Source organism: Microtus ochrogaster, unplaced genomic scaffold, assembly GCF_000317375.1.
Source record: "Microtus ochrogaster isolate Prairie Vole_2 unplaced genomic scaffold, MicOch1.0 UNK47, whole genome shotgun sequence".
NCBI lineage: Eukaryota > Metazoa > Chordata > Mammalia > Rodentia > Cricetidae > Microtus > Microtus ochrogaster.
In genome coordinates this window covers 2624636-2637410 of record NW_004949145.1, presented here as the reverse complement: position 1 = coordinate 2637410, position 12775 = coordinate 2624636, and the positions used below count along the sequence as shown (strand labels likewise).

Genomic DNA, 12775 nt, shown 5'->3' with positions numbered 1-12775 from the left:
GACAATGAGGACTACTGAGAACTCAAGAACAATGGCAATGGGTTTTTGATCCTACTGCACGTGCTGGCTTTGGGAGGGCCTGGGCGGTTTGGATGGACAATTTTGTCTTTTAACAGTACTAATGTATTTCACACTATTGAACCAGTAATTGTATATCTCAAAAAGTTCAAAAAATAAACCAGACTAACAAACACTGGTAACATGCATTTTTATTGTATATGTAATTTGGGGTGGAAGAAGGACATAAAAGTATAATGGGGATTATTAGAGATGTGGAAGGAGAAAATGGGAAAGGTGACAAAAGTAATGGAGAGGAAGGGTATCTTTAGAACCACAGAGTAGTGTGCACATTATGGAAATGCCAAACCAAAAGCAATTAATACATACCAGTAAAACTGGAGAAAATCTCCAAGAAATTAATTGAAAATTTATACCATTAAAGAAATCATGAGACTGGAAAGATGGCTCAGCTATTAAAAGCTAGACTCGCAACCAAAATCAAGAAATTCTGAATTTGAGAAAATAGGATGTGAATTCCTGCCTTGATGCTCCAGTAACAATGGACTTTAATGTGGAACTGTTATCCAAAAATAAATACACACATAAAAAATAAATAAATAAGTTTCTCCCCTAGTATTCCTTTGCCAGAGTAACTTACCACAGCAATGAAAGTGACAGACTAATGAGAATACTGTATACATAATAAATAAATCTTTAAAAAATACAAAACAAAGAAAGAACATTTAAAGCCATAAGGGGAAGACATTAACTCACTTATAAAGGCACATAAATCAGAATAATGTCATCTCTCCAAGAAACCCTAAAAGGTATAAAAATGTGGGATGATATATTTCAAGACTTGAAAGCAATTAACTCAACTAGTGCTGCTATTTCCAGGAAAGTTGTGCTGTGAAGTTGGCAAGGAAGTAAGGACATTTCAAGATAAATACAGAGTAAGCCTGGTCATGACCACCAAAAAAGATAACGAAATTTATAATGTACACAGGAGGAAGGTCTCCTGGTAAGTGCCTCCTCGATGGCAAGACTGTAAATAACCAGCTAGGTCCTCTAGAAACCTGGGGAATTTAGTACGTGGGTGGAAAGAGGTCCATCTGGCCAGATAAAGGCTACCACATGAAGAGGAAATGACTTGGGTTGTTGTCCTCATCAATATGGACAAGTTCAACAGAAACACCTGAGCTAATTCCCAGAATCTGACGGTGCCCTGGTACCTCCAAGTCCTAAGCACAGGACAGATGATGCTTCCCTCTTAAAGCTGAAAGCAGGGAGGGGAGCTGATAGAAATGGACAAGAAAGGCACTTCCTTATGCTGAAAAGAGTTACCACAACAGGGGCCTGGAATGTGAACACTAAACAGAGCTGTAAGAACCAGCTTGCTCAGGCTTGAGCTCGGTCACCTCAGGTAAGAAGTCACTAAACTGGCAGAAACACATTGGACAGGAACACAAGAACTCATAGTAAATGGACCTAATATTAAAACTAAGATGGAGAGGGAAAACACACAGCAGGTGTAGCTTTAGTGATATCCAGTTTGATCCAAAAATGCACACTCAGGTACAGACCTGTAAATGAACAAATTTTATCAGTCAGATTTCAGACAATGACACATACAGTCACTATCATACAGGTATACCCGCACACAGTGGAAGCAGAAGAGGAAGACATCAACAGTTTCTACACAGATCTACGAATCGAGGTTAGCAGGGCATATAAGAGTAAGAATGAAATACTAATCATTATGGGTGACTTCAATGCAAGAGTTGGATCTGGAGAAAGAATGGATTATTGTGTCATGGAAACATATGGATTGGGACAATGGAACGTTAGAGGTGAACAACTGCTTGACCTATGCTATGCAAATGATTTGTCCATAGCCAACCCAAAATTCAAGCAGGCCAAACCATCAAGATTCTGGACATGGGAATCCCCTGACAAATGCACATACAGCCAAATTGACTACATTTGGTTTCCTGGTCATCAGGAAACTCATATCTAGTATCCAAAACAGCTGATCATTCCTTAGTGCTGACTTAGGGTCAGATCACCAACTTGTTATAGCCAACATTCAACTCAGGAGAGGCATGCCAGGCAAGACAGAGATAGACAGTAAACAACTGATGAACCCAGCTATATGGAGAGAGTATAAAAGAACCACAGATAAAAAGATTAGTGAAATCACTAAACAGCCCTTTACAGATATAGAAAGCAAATGAGAGAAAATCAAAAGAGCTATATGGGAGGCTTCAAAGGAGACATTTGTTATGTGAAAAGGACAACACCAGTAGAATGGCTTTCTGCAAAGATGATCAATCTGGCAGAAGAAAGAAGGAAGCTAAAAAGCAAACAGAGAGGCAAACCACAGGCAGCAAAACACCACAACTATGCAGGGAGGTCAAAAGAAGAGCAAAGAAGGATAGAGAGCTGTGTATACAAAGTCTATGCAAAGAGGTCGAAGAAGCTAGACTCTATAATAAAACACATCTTGTTTACAAAGTTATCAGACGAATAACTGCCAGATATGCTCCTCAGACTTTATGATTAAAGATCGGCAAGGTCATTTATTAACAGAACCAGGGAAAGTAAAGCAAAGATGGAGACAATACTTTGACATCCTATACAATGGCTCTAATGCTGCCAACAGAGACTACAATGAGAAACACATCAGCAGCCACTCCAACACCGAGATGATGAAAAATATTAAATATTTTTCAAGCAAGATAGAGGAAGCTATCAAGAGAGCGAAATTCAGGAAAATCTCAGGAATGGATGGCATCACAGTGGAGGAGCTGGAGGCAGCTACAATAGACTCAAGAGCTAGGCTGAGGTGCTTCTCAGAACTCTTCAGGGAGATATGGGAACATGAACCAATTCCTATGGAATGGAAGCACTCCGTCATAATTCCTACAGACAAGAAGGACAAGCTGAGTGCTCAAATTACAGGGGTATTAGTTTGTTGTGCCATAGCAGCAAGATCTTCTCCTCCATTATCCTGCAAAGGATCAAGGGCAGAACAGAGAAAATCCTAGCAGAAGCCCAGTGCAGATTTAGAACTAACAGGAGCACAATTGATCAGATCTTCCCTTTAAGGCAACTGGCAGAAAAATATGAAGAACCTGGGAAAGACATATGCCTGTTACATTGACTTCAGGAAGGCATTTGATAGCATTTGGGGGAAAGGACTTTGGGAAACAATGAGGTTCTACAGATAACCCGAGAAAAATCATAAGACTCCTAGAGAATGCCTATAAACATATTTTTGCATTGGTCAAATCTGTGGAGAACTAAGCAATCAGTTTAAGCCAATCATAGGAGTGTTGCAGGGACGCATCCTCTCACCACTCCTCTTTAATATATTCCTGGAATTAATAATAGCAGCAACCCTGGAGGATGAGGAGATACGCATGCAGACAGTTGTGCGAATCAATAATTTGCATTCCACTGATGATACCGCACTACTTGCTGAAAGTCCAAATGAGCTACAGGCCACGATAAATAGAGTGGTGGAAGTAAATGAAAAGCCTTGGTATGAAAGTAAACATCGAGAAGACTGAGATACAACACATGTGAAGTGCATACAGGATTTTAACATTGTAATAAAGAATCATAACCTCGCTCTTTCCCATCTTGCAAGATGGCAGGTGAAAAAGGCGAGAAACCTGATACAAAAGAGAAGAAACCTGCAGCCAAGAAAGCTGGCGGTGATGCCCCTGCCGCTGGTGCAGCCAAAAAGGGTGACCCTAAGGCTAAAAAGCTCAAGAAGGGGAAGCCCCATTGCAGCCGAAATCCAGTCCTTGTTAGAGGAATTGGCAGGTACTCCCGATCTGCTATGTATTCCAGAAAGGCCATGTACAAAAGGAAATACACAGCTGCGAAAACCAAGGTTGAAAAGAAGAAGAAAAAGGAAAAGGTCCTTGCCACTGTCACAAAACCAGTTGGTGGTGACAAGAATGGTGGTACCCGGGTGGTTAAGCTTCGAAAAATGCCCAGGTATTATCCTACTGAAGATGTGCCTCGGAAGCTGCTGAGCCATGGCAAAAAGCCCTTCAGTCAGCATGTGAGACGCCTGCGTGCCAGCATCACTCCTGGGACTGTCCTCATCATCCTTACCGGGCGCCACAGGGGCAAGAGAGTGGTTTTCCTGAAGCAACTGGGCAGTGGTTTACTGCTTGTGACAGGACCTCTTGCTCTCAACAGAGTTCCTTTGAGAAGAACACATCAGAAGTTTGTCATCGCCACCTCTACAAAAGTTGATATCAGCACACTTAAAATCCCCAAACACCTGACTGATGCTTACTTCAAGAAAAAGCAGCTGCGTAAGCCCAGGCATCAGGAGGGCGAGATCTTTGACACAGAGAAGGAGAAATATGAGATTACAGAGCAGCGCAAGGCTGATCAGAAAGTGGTGGACTCGCAGATTCTGCCGAAGATCAAAGCTGTTCCTCAGCTGCAGGGCTACCTGCGCTCTCAGTTCTGTCTGACGAACGGGATGTATCCTCACAAACTGGTTTTCTAAATTGCTGACAACCTAATTAAACAACTTTGTGTCTCAAAAAAAAAAAAAGAATCATAACCTCAGTCAGCTTTGTCTATCTGGGAGGAAACCTCAATTCAAAGAAGGGACTTATTTCGGACATCAAGAGGGATGTGAGGGCAGCATTCCAGGCACTAGAAAAAGTTTAGTCAGCAGCAAGAGACATAATGACAACAACAAAATTACAATTCTATGAGATACAAGTCTTGAGCTGCCTTCTTTACAACTCTGAAACCGGGACAATGAAACGCTCCTCAGAACAGCAGTTGAATATGTTTGAGATGGCATGTCTCAGGAGGATTCTAGGTGTCACAAGAAGATAGGCTACACAATGATAACATTAAGACACATCTCCATCTACAGAAGGAAGTAAACTACTGGATACAGACACAGCACGTGAGATACTTTGGCCGTGTTATGAGAATAAATGATGGCATATACCTGCTTGGAGGAGTGCACAGGATAAGGCAAAGAGGAAGGCCTCCCCCCTCCCAAAAAAAAAACTCTGGATAGACAGCATAAAGGAATACTGTGGAACCTTGGGTATGACAATAATACAAGCAGCTAGGACTGCCCAGGCTAGGAATAACTGTAGAACCACCATAAATGAGCTGCCCATGCATGCTTAAGCATTGCAAAGGCATGGATGATGATGACGATGACATAGGAGAAAGAAATATGCTCTCGGTCACAAGGGTATGGGAAATAACAAATTTCATGAGAAGAAGAGATATACAAGAGAGGAAGGAATTTATGGTGTCCAACATAATAAACAAGAAAACCTCAACAATAATGGAGGAGAAAGAAAGAGCAAAACATCTGACAACAGGCCAGTAAAGTGCTTGTCTCTTAGGTATGAAGACCTCAGTTCAGTCCCCAAAACCTACATAGATAATAGAGCCAGGCAGAAGCTGGGAAGATGGCTCAGCAATTAAGATCACCCACATGAGGAGGCTCACAATCACCTGTAATTCCAGCTCTAGAGAATCTTATTCCCTCTTCTGGCCTCTGCCAGCACTACACTCATGTGCACATACCCACACACAAACACACAAAATTAAAAATGAAATCTTTAAAACATAAAAGCCAAGTGTAACAATACATGCTTATGATCGCTGTGCTGGGAAGGGAAGACATGTTGGTACCTAGGACTTATATATCAGCTGACCTAATCTACTTTGCAAGTTTCTGGCTCTGGAGGGTTGTTGTATACAAAAATATGTGGATATGTGCATGTGCACACACAAACTTAGTAAGGGTTCTAGAGATAGCTTAGTGATTAAAATGCTTACAATGCTAGAATGAAGACCTGAGTCCAGCTCCCTAACACCCACATAAAATATCAGATGGACATCAAAGCCCACTTGTAATTCCAGCCTGAGAATGCAGACAAGGGATCTCCAGAACACTTTGTCTAGGGAGATTCATCATATTGGTGAGCTCTGAGTTTGATTGAGAGCCCCTGATTCAGTGAATAAAGTGGTAGAGAAATCAAAGTTGATCTATGACATCAACCGCAGGCCTCCACATGCACACGTACATACAGATGTGTCTATACATAGGCAAACACACATACACTTACACATGCATGCCACACCCATGCACCTGAAAATAAAAATAATAGCATTTTTCTTGAATAAAATAACAAATATTTTAATATTGCATTAGTGTTGCTTTCTGATTAAACCAATGATCAAATTCAAACACATGCATGTTACACACAGGAATACAAAGGTTAAAATCCCCATTTTAGGAAATACTCAGACTTTTTGCTCTGTAAATCTCCCCCATGACTTCCCCAGATGAATTTATAGGTTGACCTAGAAATGTATTTCAGACTGGACAGATAGTGGTCAAGGGAAACTTTTAGATTCAAAATGTGGTTAAACGTGTTGTGTGAACAACATCTCTGCCTTGAAGCCCAAGGTTAGTGGTGAGGAAAAAGCTGTGAATCTTTCTGTTTAAAAAATGTGTGAAAGTCCCATGATGAGTGGTGTTGGGGCTCACCCACCACATCCTGTGCATCTCCCTCAGCCACTGGACTCAGTCCACACACAGGTCAGCATTGGTCTTGCCAGTGGAATGCTGCGGATACTCACTGCCCTGCTGGGCCTGGGTGAGTCCTTCAGGAAAGGGGGATGGAACCAGAGCAGGAGTCGGGGAGACACTGTATCATTATTGTTGTTTTCTAGGGCTATGTCTGAGCCAGAGGATCAACACAGAGAAACGTAAGTACTTCCTTGAGAGCCTCAGGATTGGTCTCATGCTTTTATTTCAAGGGTCCATCTGAGAGCATCCAGAGACAGGCAAGCATTCTGCTTCACTATGATGGCCACAATCTGGTGACTGCGGGAAAGTGGGGAAGATAGATAATGGCTCATCGGGGACTCATGCCCCTGGTTCCTTTTCAGAGAGTCTCCAGAAACCTATCATCTGGGCCGAACCCAGTACCAGGGTCACAAATGGAAATGCTGTGACCATCTGGTGCAAGGGACATCACACTGCTACCCATTATCAACTGTACTTTGAAGGAAGCTTTTCAGCCTTGGAGAGACCTAAGCCAAGTAGAGCAGCGAATAAAGTCAACTTCACCATTCCACAAATGACCTCACATACTGCAGGGAAATACACCTGCTGCTATCAGAGTGGGGAGCGTCAATCAAAGAGCAGCAAAGGCCTAAATCTAATAGTTACCGGTGAGTGTCTTGTAGATGATGTAGAGTCAGCTTGGTATGAATCATGGAGAATGCCAGTGTTCATAAATACTGAAAACTCTTTTATTTCTATTTCCCCTTGCCATTCTTTTTTTTTTTTGCTTGTCTGTTAATTTATTTTTATGAAGGTTTTTTATTTGTTTTTTTCTCCGTTCATAAAAACAGTTTTATTTCTTTTTTATTAACATTTTATTTTTTAAAAAGAAAACAAACTGTATTTTTTTCATTTTACATGCCAATCCCAGTTCCCACTCCCTCCCATCCTCCAATTCCCTCTACCTATCTGCCACCATACCCCCCCCCATCCACTCCTCAGAGAGGGTAAGGCACATTGTTTGGAAGAGGTCCAAGCCCCCCCACACCATATTTAGGTTGAGCAAGGCATACATCCAAAGAAAATAGGTTCCCAAAAAGCCAGTACAAGCAGTATGGATAAATACTGGTACCACTGCCAGTAGCCCCTCAGTCTGCCCCAGCCATGCAACTGTCAACCACAAAGGGACTAGTTTGGTCCTATCTCTTTCTTTCCCTGTATGGCTAGAGTTGGTGAGCTCCCATTAGCTCAGGTAAACTGTTTTAGTGGACGCCTCCATTATGATCTTGACCTCTTTGCTCATATTCTAACACTTCCCACTCTTCAGCTGAATGTTGGGAGCTCAGTCCAATGCTCTGATCCAGGTCTCTGCCTCGGTATCCATCAGTTGCTGCATAAAAGTTCTATGGTGATATTTAAGATATTCATCAGTCTGACTACAGGGCAAGGCCAGTTCGGGCATCCACTCCTCTATTGCTTAGAGTCTTAGCTGGGGTCATCCTTGAGGATTCCTGGTTATTTCTCTAGTGCCAGGTTTTTTGCTAGCCCCATAATGGCTCCCTTAATCAAGATACCTCTTTCCTTGCTCTTGTCTCTGTCCTTCCTCCATCTTGACTATCCCTTTCCTCAAGTTCTTCTCCTCCCTCCCCTTCTCCTGTTGTCTTCCCCTTCCATCCTCCCTACTCCCCCAACCCCATACTCCCAATTTTATCAGGTAATCTTGCCTGTTTCCTCTTCCCAGGCAAATATGTATATGTTTCTCTTAGGGTTCACTGTGTTAGTTACCTTCTCTAAGCTCAATAACCTTTACAGCTAGTATCCACTTATGAGTGAGAACATACCATGTTTAACTTTCTGGGTCATGCGTGGTTACCTCACACATGATTTTTTTTCTAGTTCCATCTATTTACATGCAAATTTTAAGATGTCATTGTTTTGTACTGCTGAGTAGTACTCTGACATGCAAATGTGCCACATTTTCTTTATCCATTCTTCAGTTGAGTGGCATATAGGTTGTTTCCAGATTCTAGATATTACAAATAATGCTGCTCTGAACATATTTGAACAAGTGTCCTTGTAGTATGATTGAGCATCTTTTGGGTACATGCCCACAAGTGCTATTGCTGGATCTTGAGGTAGGCTGATTTCCAATTTTTTTGAAAAACCGCCATACTGATTTCTAGAGTGATTGTACAAGTTTGCATTCCCACCAGCAATAGAGGAGTATTCCCCTTACTCCACATTTTCTCCAGCATAAACTATCATTGATGTTTTTGATCTAGCCATTCTCACTGGTGTAAGATTAAGGTGATATCTCAGAGTTGTTTTGATTTGCATTTCCATGATGGCTAAGGATGTTGAACATTTCCTTAAGTGTCTTTCGGCCATTTGAGATTCTTCTGTTGAGATTTCTCTGTTTAGTTCAGTACCCCACTTTTTAATTGAATTATTTAGAATTTTGATGTCTAATTTCTTAAATTCTTTATATATTTTCTAGACCAATCCTCTGTCTGATGTGGGTTGGTGAAGATCTTTTCCCACTCAGCAGACTGCCTTTTGTCTTATTGACTGTGTCCTTTGTTTTACAGAAGCTTTTCAGTTTCAGGAGGTTCCATTTATTTATTGTTGCTCTCAGTGTCTGCACTACTGGGGTTATATATAGAAAGTGGTCTCCTGTGCCTATGCATTGAAGACTACTTCCCATTTCCTCTTATATCAGGTTCAGTGTTGTCGGATTTATATTGAGGTCATTAATCCATTTGGACTTGAGTTTTGTGCATGGCGACAGATCTATTTTCATTCTTCTACAGGTTGACATCCAGTTATGCCAGCACCATTTGTTGAAGATGCTTTCTATTTTTCATTGTATAATTTTAGCTTCTTTGACAAAAATCAGGTATTCATGGGTGTGTGGATTAATATCTGAGGTTTGATTTGATTCCACTGGTCATTCCCTCTTCTTTTATGCCAATACCAAGCTGTTTTCACTACTGTAGATCTATAATAGAATTTGATGTCAGGGATGGTGATGCCTTCAAAAGTTCCTTTATTGTACAGGATTGTTTAGGCTATCCTGGGTTTTTTGTTTTTCCATGCATTGAATCTATAGATTGCTTTTGGTAGGACTGCCATTTTTATTATGTTGACCTACCTATCCGAGAGCATAGGAGATCTTTGCATTTTCTGGTATCTTCTTAAATTTCTCTTTTTAAAGACTTAAAGTTCTTGTCAACAGGTCTTTCATGCCTTTGATTAGTATTACCCAAAGATATTTTATGTTATTTGTGGCTATTGTGAAGGATAATGTTCCTTTTTTTATTTGTTTTTTCCCTTCAAAAATTTACACTTCCTCCCCTCCTCCCATACCCCTCCCACTCTCCCACTCACCCTCCTACCTCCACCTCCCTCCTTGAGAGAGGGCAGGGAACCCTGCCCTCTGGGAAGTCCAAGGCCCTCCCTGCTACATCCAGGCCTAGAAAGCTTTGCATCCAAATAGACTAGGGTCCCAAAAAGCCAGTACATGCAGTAGAAACAAGTCCCAGTGCCTTTATCAATGGCTTCTCTGTCAGGTCCATTGTCAGCCACATTCAGAGAGTCCGGTTTGATCACATATTCATTCAGTACCAATCCAACTGGGTTTGGTGAGCTGCCATTAAAACAAGCACACTGTCTCAGTGGGTGGACCAACCCCTCGCAGTCCTGACTTCCTTGCTCATCTTCTCCCTCTTTCTGCCCTTCAACTGGACCTTGGGAGCTCAGTCCCTTGCACTGATGAGGGTCTCTGTCTCTATCTCCATCCAACGCCAACAAAGATTCTATGGTGATATTCAAGATAATCATCAGTGTGATAGTGGGGCAAGGCCAGTTCAGGACCCTCTGCTCTGCTGCCCAAGGACCTAGCTAGGGACATCCCCATGGATGCCTGGGATCCCCTCTAGAGCCAAGTCTCTTGCCAACCCTAAAATGGCTCCCTTAATGTAGATATCTTCTTCCCTGCTCCTATAACTTCCCTACCTCCATCTCCACCCTCCCACTCCCCCAAGCTCTCTCCAATCTTTTCTTTCTTCCTTCTCTCTCCCCATCTCCCCTTTCCCCAGACCAACCCCGACCCCTACACCCATCAACATTTGCCCAGCAATCTTGTTTGCTTCAAATTTTCAGGAGGATCTATATATGTTTTTCCTTGGGTTCATCTTGTTATTTGGCTTCTCTAGGCTTACTGTCCTTTGTTTATGGCTAGAGTCCACTAATGAGTGAGTACATACCATATTCATCTTTTTGGGTCTGGGTTATCTCACTCAGGATAGTGTATTCTATTTCCATACATTTGCATGCAAAATTCAAGATGTCATTGTTCTATACCTCTGAGTAGTACTCTAATGTGTACATATTCCACACTTTCTTTATCCATTCTTCCACTGAGGGGCAACTAGGTTGATTCCAGGTTCTGGCTATTACAAATAACGCTGCTATGAACATAGTTAAACAAATGCTTTTGTAGTATGATTGGGCACCTCTTGGGCATGTTCCCAAGAGTGGTATTGCTGGATCCTGAGGTAGGTTGACTACCAATTTCCAAAGAAACCACCACACTGATTTCCAAAGTAGTTGTACAAGTTTGTATTCCGACCAGCAATGGATGAGTGTTCCTGTTACTCCACATCCTCTCTAGCATAGGCTATCATTGGTATTTTTGATTTTAGCCATTCAGACAGGTATAAGATGATATCACAAAGTTGTATTGACTTGCAGTTCCCTGATCGCTAAGGAGGTTGAACATGACCTTAAGTGTCTTTTGGCCTTTTTTTTTTAATTTTTTTTTATTTTTTTCTTTTTTTTCTTTTGGCCTTTTGAACTTTGTCTGCTGAGAATTCTCTTTTCAGTTCAGTACCCTATTTTTTTAATTGGGTTAATTAGAATTTTCATATCCAGTTTCTCGAGATCTTTATATATTTTGAAGATCAGACTTTTGTCTGATGCGGGGTTGGTGAAGATCTTCTCCCATTCAGTAGGATGCCTTTTTGTCTTAATGACAATGTCCTTTGCTTTACAAAAGCTTCTCAGTTTCAGGAGGTCCCATTTATTCACTGTTTGTTGTTTGTGCTACTGGGGTTATATGTAGGCGGTGGTCTCCTGTGCACATGTGTTGCAGCCTACTTCCCACTTTCTCTTCTATCAGGTTCAGTGTGTTCAGATTTATATTGAGGTTTTGAATCCATTTGGATGTGAGTTTTGTGCATGGTGATAGATATGGATCTATTTTCATTCTTCTACAGATTGACATCCAGTTATGCCAGCACCATTTCTTGAAGATGCTTTCTTTCTTCCATTGTGTACTTTCAGCTCCTTTGTCAAAAATCAGGTGTTCATAGGTTTGTGGGTTAATATCCAGGTCTTCAATTCGATTCCATTGGTCAACATCACTGCCCTGCATCTTTGGGATGAAGCCACTTGATCTTAATGAATTATTTTTTTTGATATGTTCTTGGATTTGGTTTGCCAGTATTTTATTGAGAATTTTTGCGTCGATGTTCATGAGTGAGATTGGACTGTATTTCTCTTTCTTGGTCAAGTCTTTGTGTGGTTTTGGTATCAGGATAACTGTAGCTTCATAAAAAGAGTTTGGCAATGACTCTTCTGTTTCTATTATGTGAAACTCTTTAAGGAGTATAGGTATCAGATCTTCTTGGAATTTCTGGTAAAATTCTGCATTAAAACCATCTGGTCCTGGGATTTTTTTGGTTGGGAGGTTTTTGATGACAGCTTCTATTTCCTCATGACTTATAGGTCTATTTAAATTGTTCACCTGGTCTTGATTTAATTTTAATATATTGTATTTATCTAAAAACAAGTCCATTTCTTTTACATTTTCCAACTTTGTGACATATATGCCTTTGTAATAAGACCTAATGATTCTCTGAATCTCCTCAGTATCTGTTGTTATGTCCACCTCTTCATTTCTGATCTTGTTATTTTGCATGTTCTCTCTCTTCTTTTCGATTAGTTTGGATAGGGGCTTGTCAATCTTGTTGATTTTCTCAAAGAACCAGCTCTTTGTTTCATTGATTCTTTAGATTGTTTTCTGTGTTTCTATATTGTTGATTTCAGCCCTCCATTTGATTATTTCCAGTCTTCTACTCCTCCTGGGTGAGTCTGCTTCTTTTTTTCTAGAGCTTTCAGGTGGGCTGTTAAGTT

At 41.1% G+C, this 12775-nt stretch overlaps 2 protein-coding genes across 2 annotated transcripts in view; both read left to right on the top strand.

The window, feature by feature from the left end:
- The first annotated feature begins 3638 nt into the window (after positions 1–3638).
- LOC101985218 (60S ribosomal protein L6) lies at positions 3639–4582 on the top strand. Its single transcript, XM_026777166.1, has one exon. It carries the CDS (start codon positions 3653–3655, stop codon positions 4532–4534), a length of 882 nt encoding a protein of 293 aa, XP_026632967.1. The 5' UTR covers positions 3639–3652; the 3' UTR covers positions 4535–4582.
- Positions 4583–6631: 2049 nt separating this feature from the next.
- Positions 6632–12775, top strand: part of LOC101995422 (natural cytotoxicity triggering receptor 1) — a 20915-nt gene continuing 14771 nt past the window's right edge. The window contains exons 1-3 of the mRNA XM_013354548.1: positions 6632–6668; positions 6745–6780; positions 6964–7248. Of these exons, the coding sequence (XP_013210002.1) occupies positions 6635–6668; positions 6745–6780; positions 6964–7248 (355 nt within the window). The 5' untranslated portion in view covers positions 6632–6634. The remainder of the gene's footprint in view (positions 6669–6744; positions 6781–6963; positions 7249–12775) is intronic.

Excerpts from the sequence above, each read along its gene's own strand:
- LOC101985218 (XM_026777166.1), top strand. The coding sequence starts at position 3,653 with ATGGCAGGTGAAAAAGGCGAGAAACCTGATACAAAAGAGAAGAAACCT.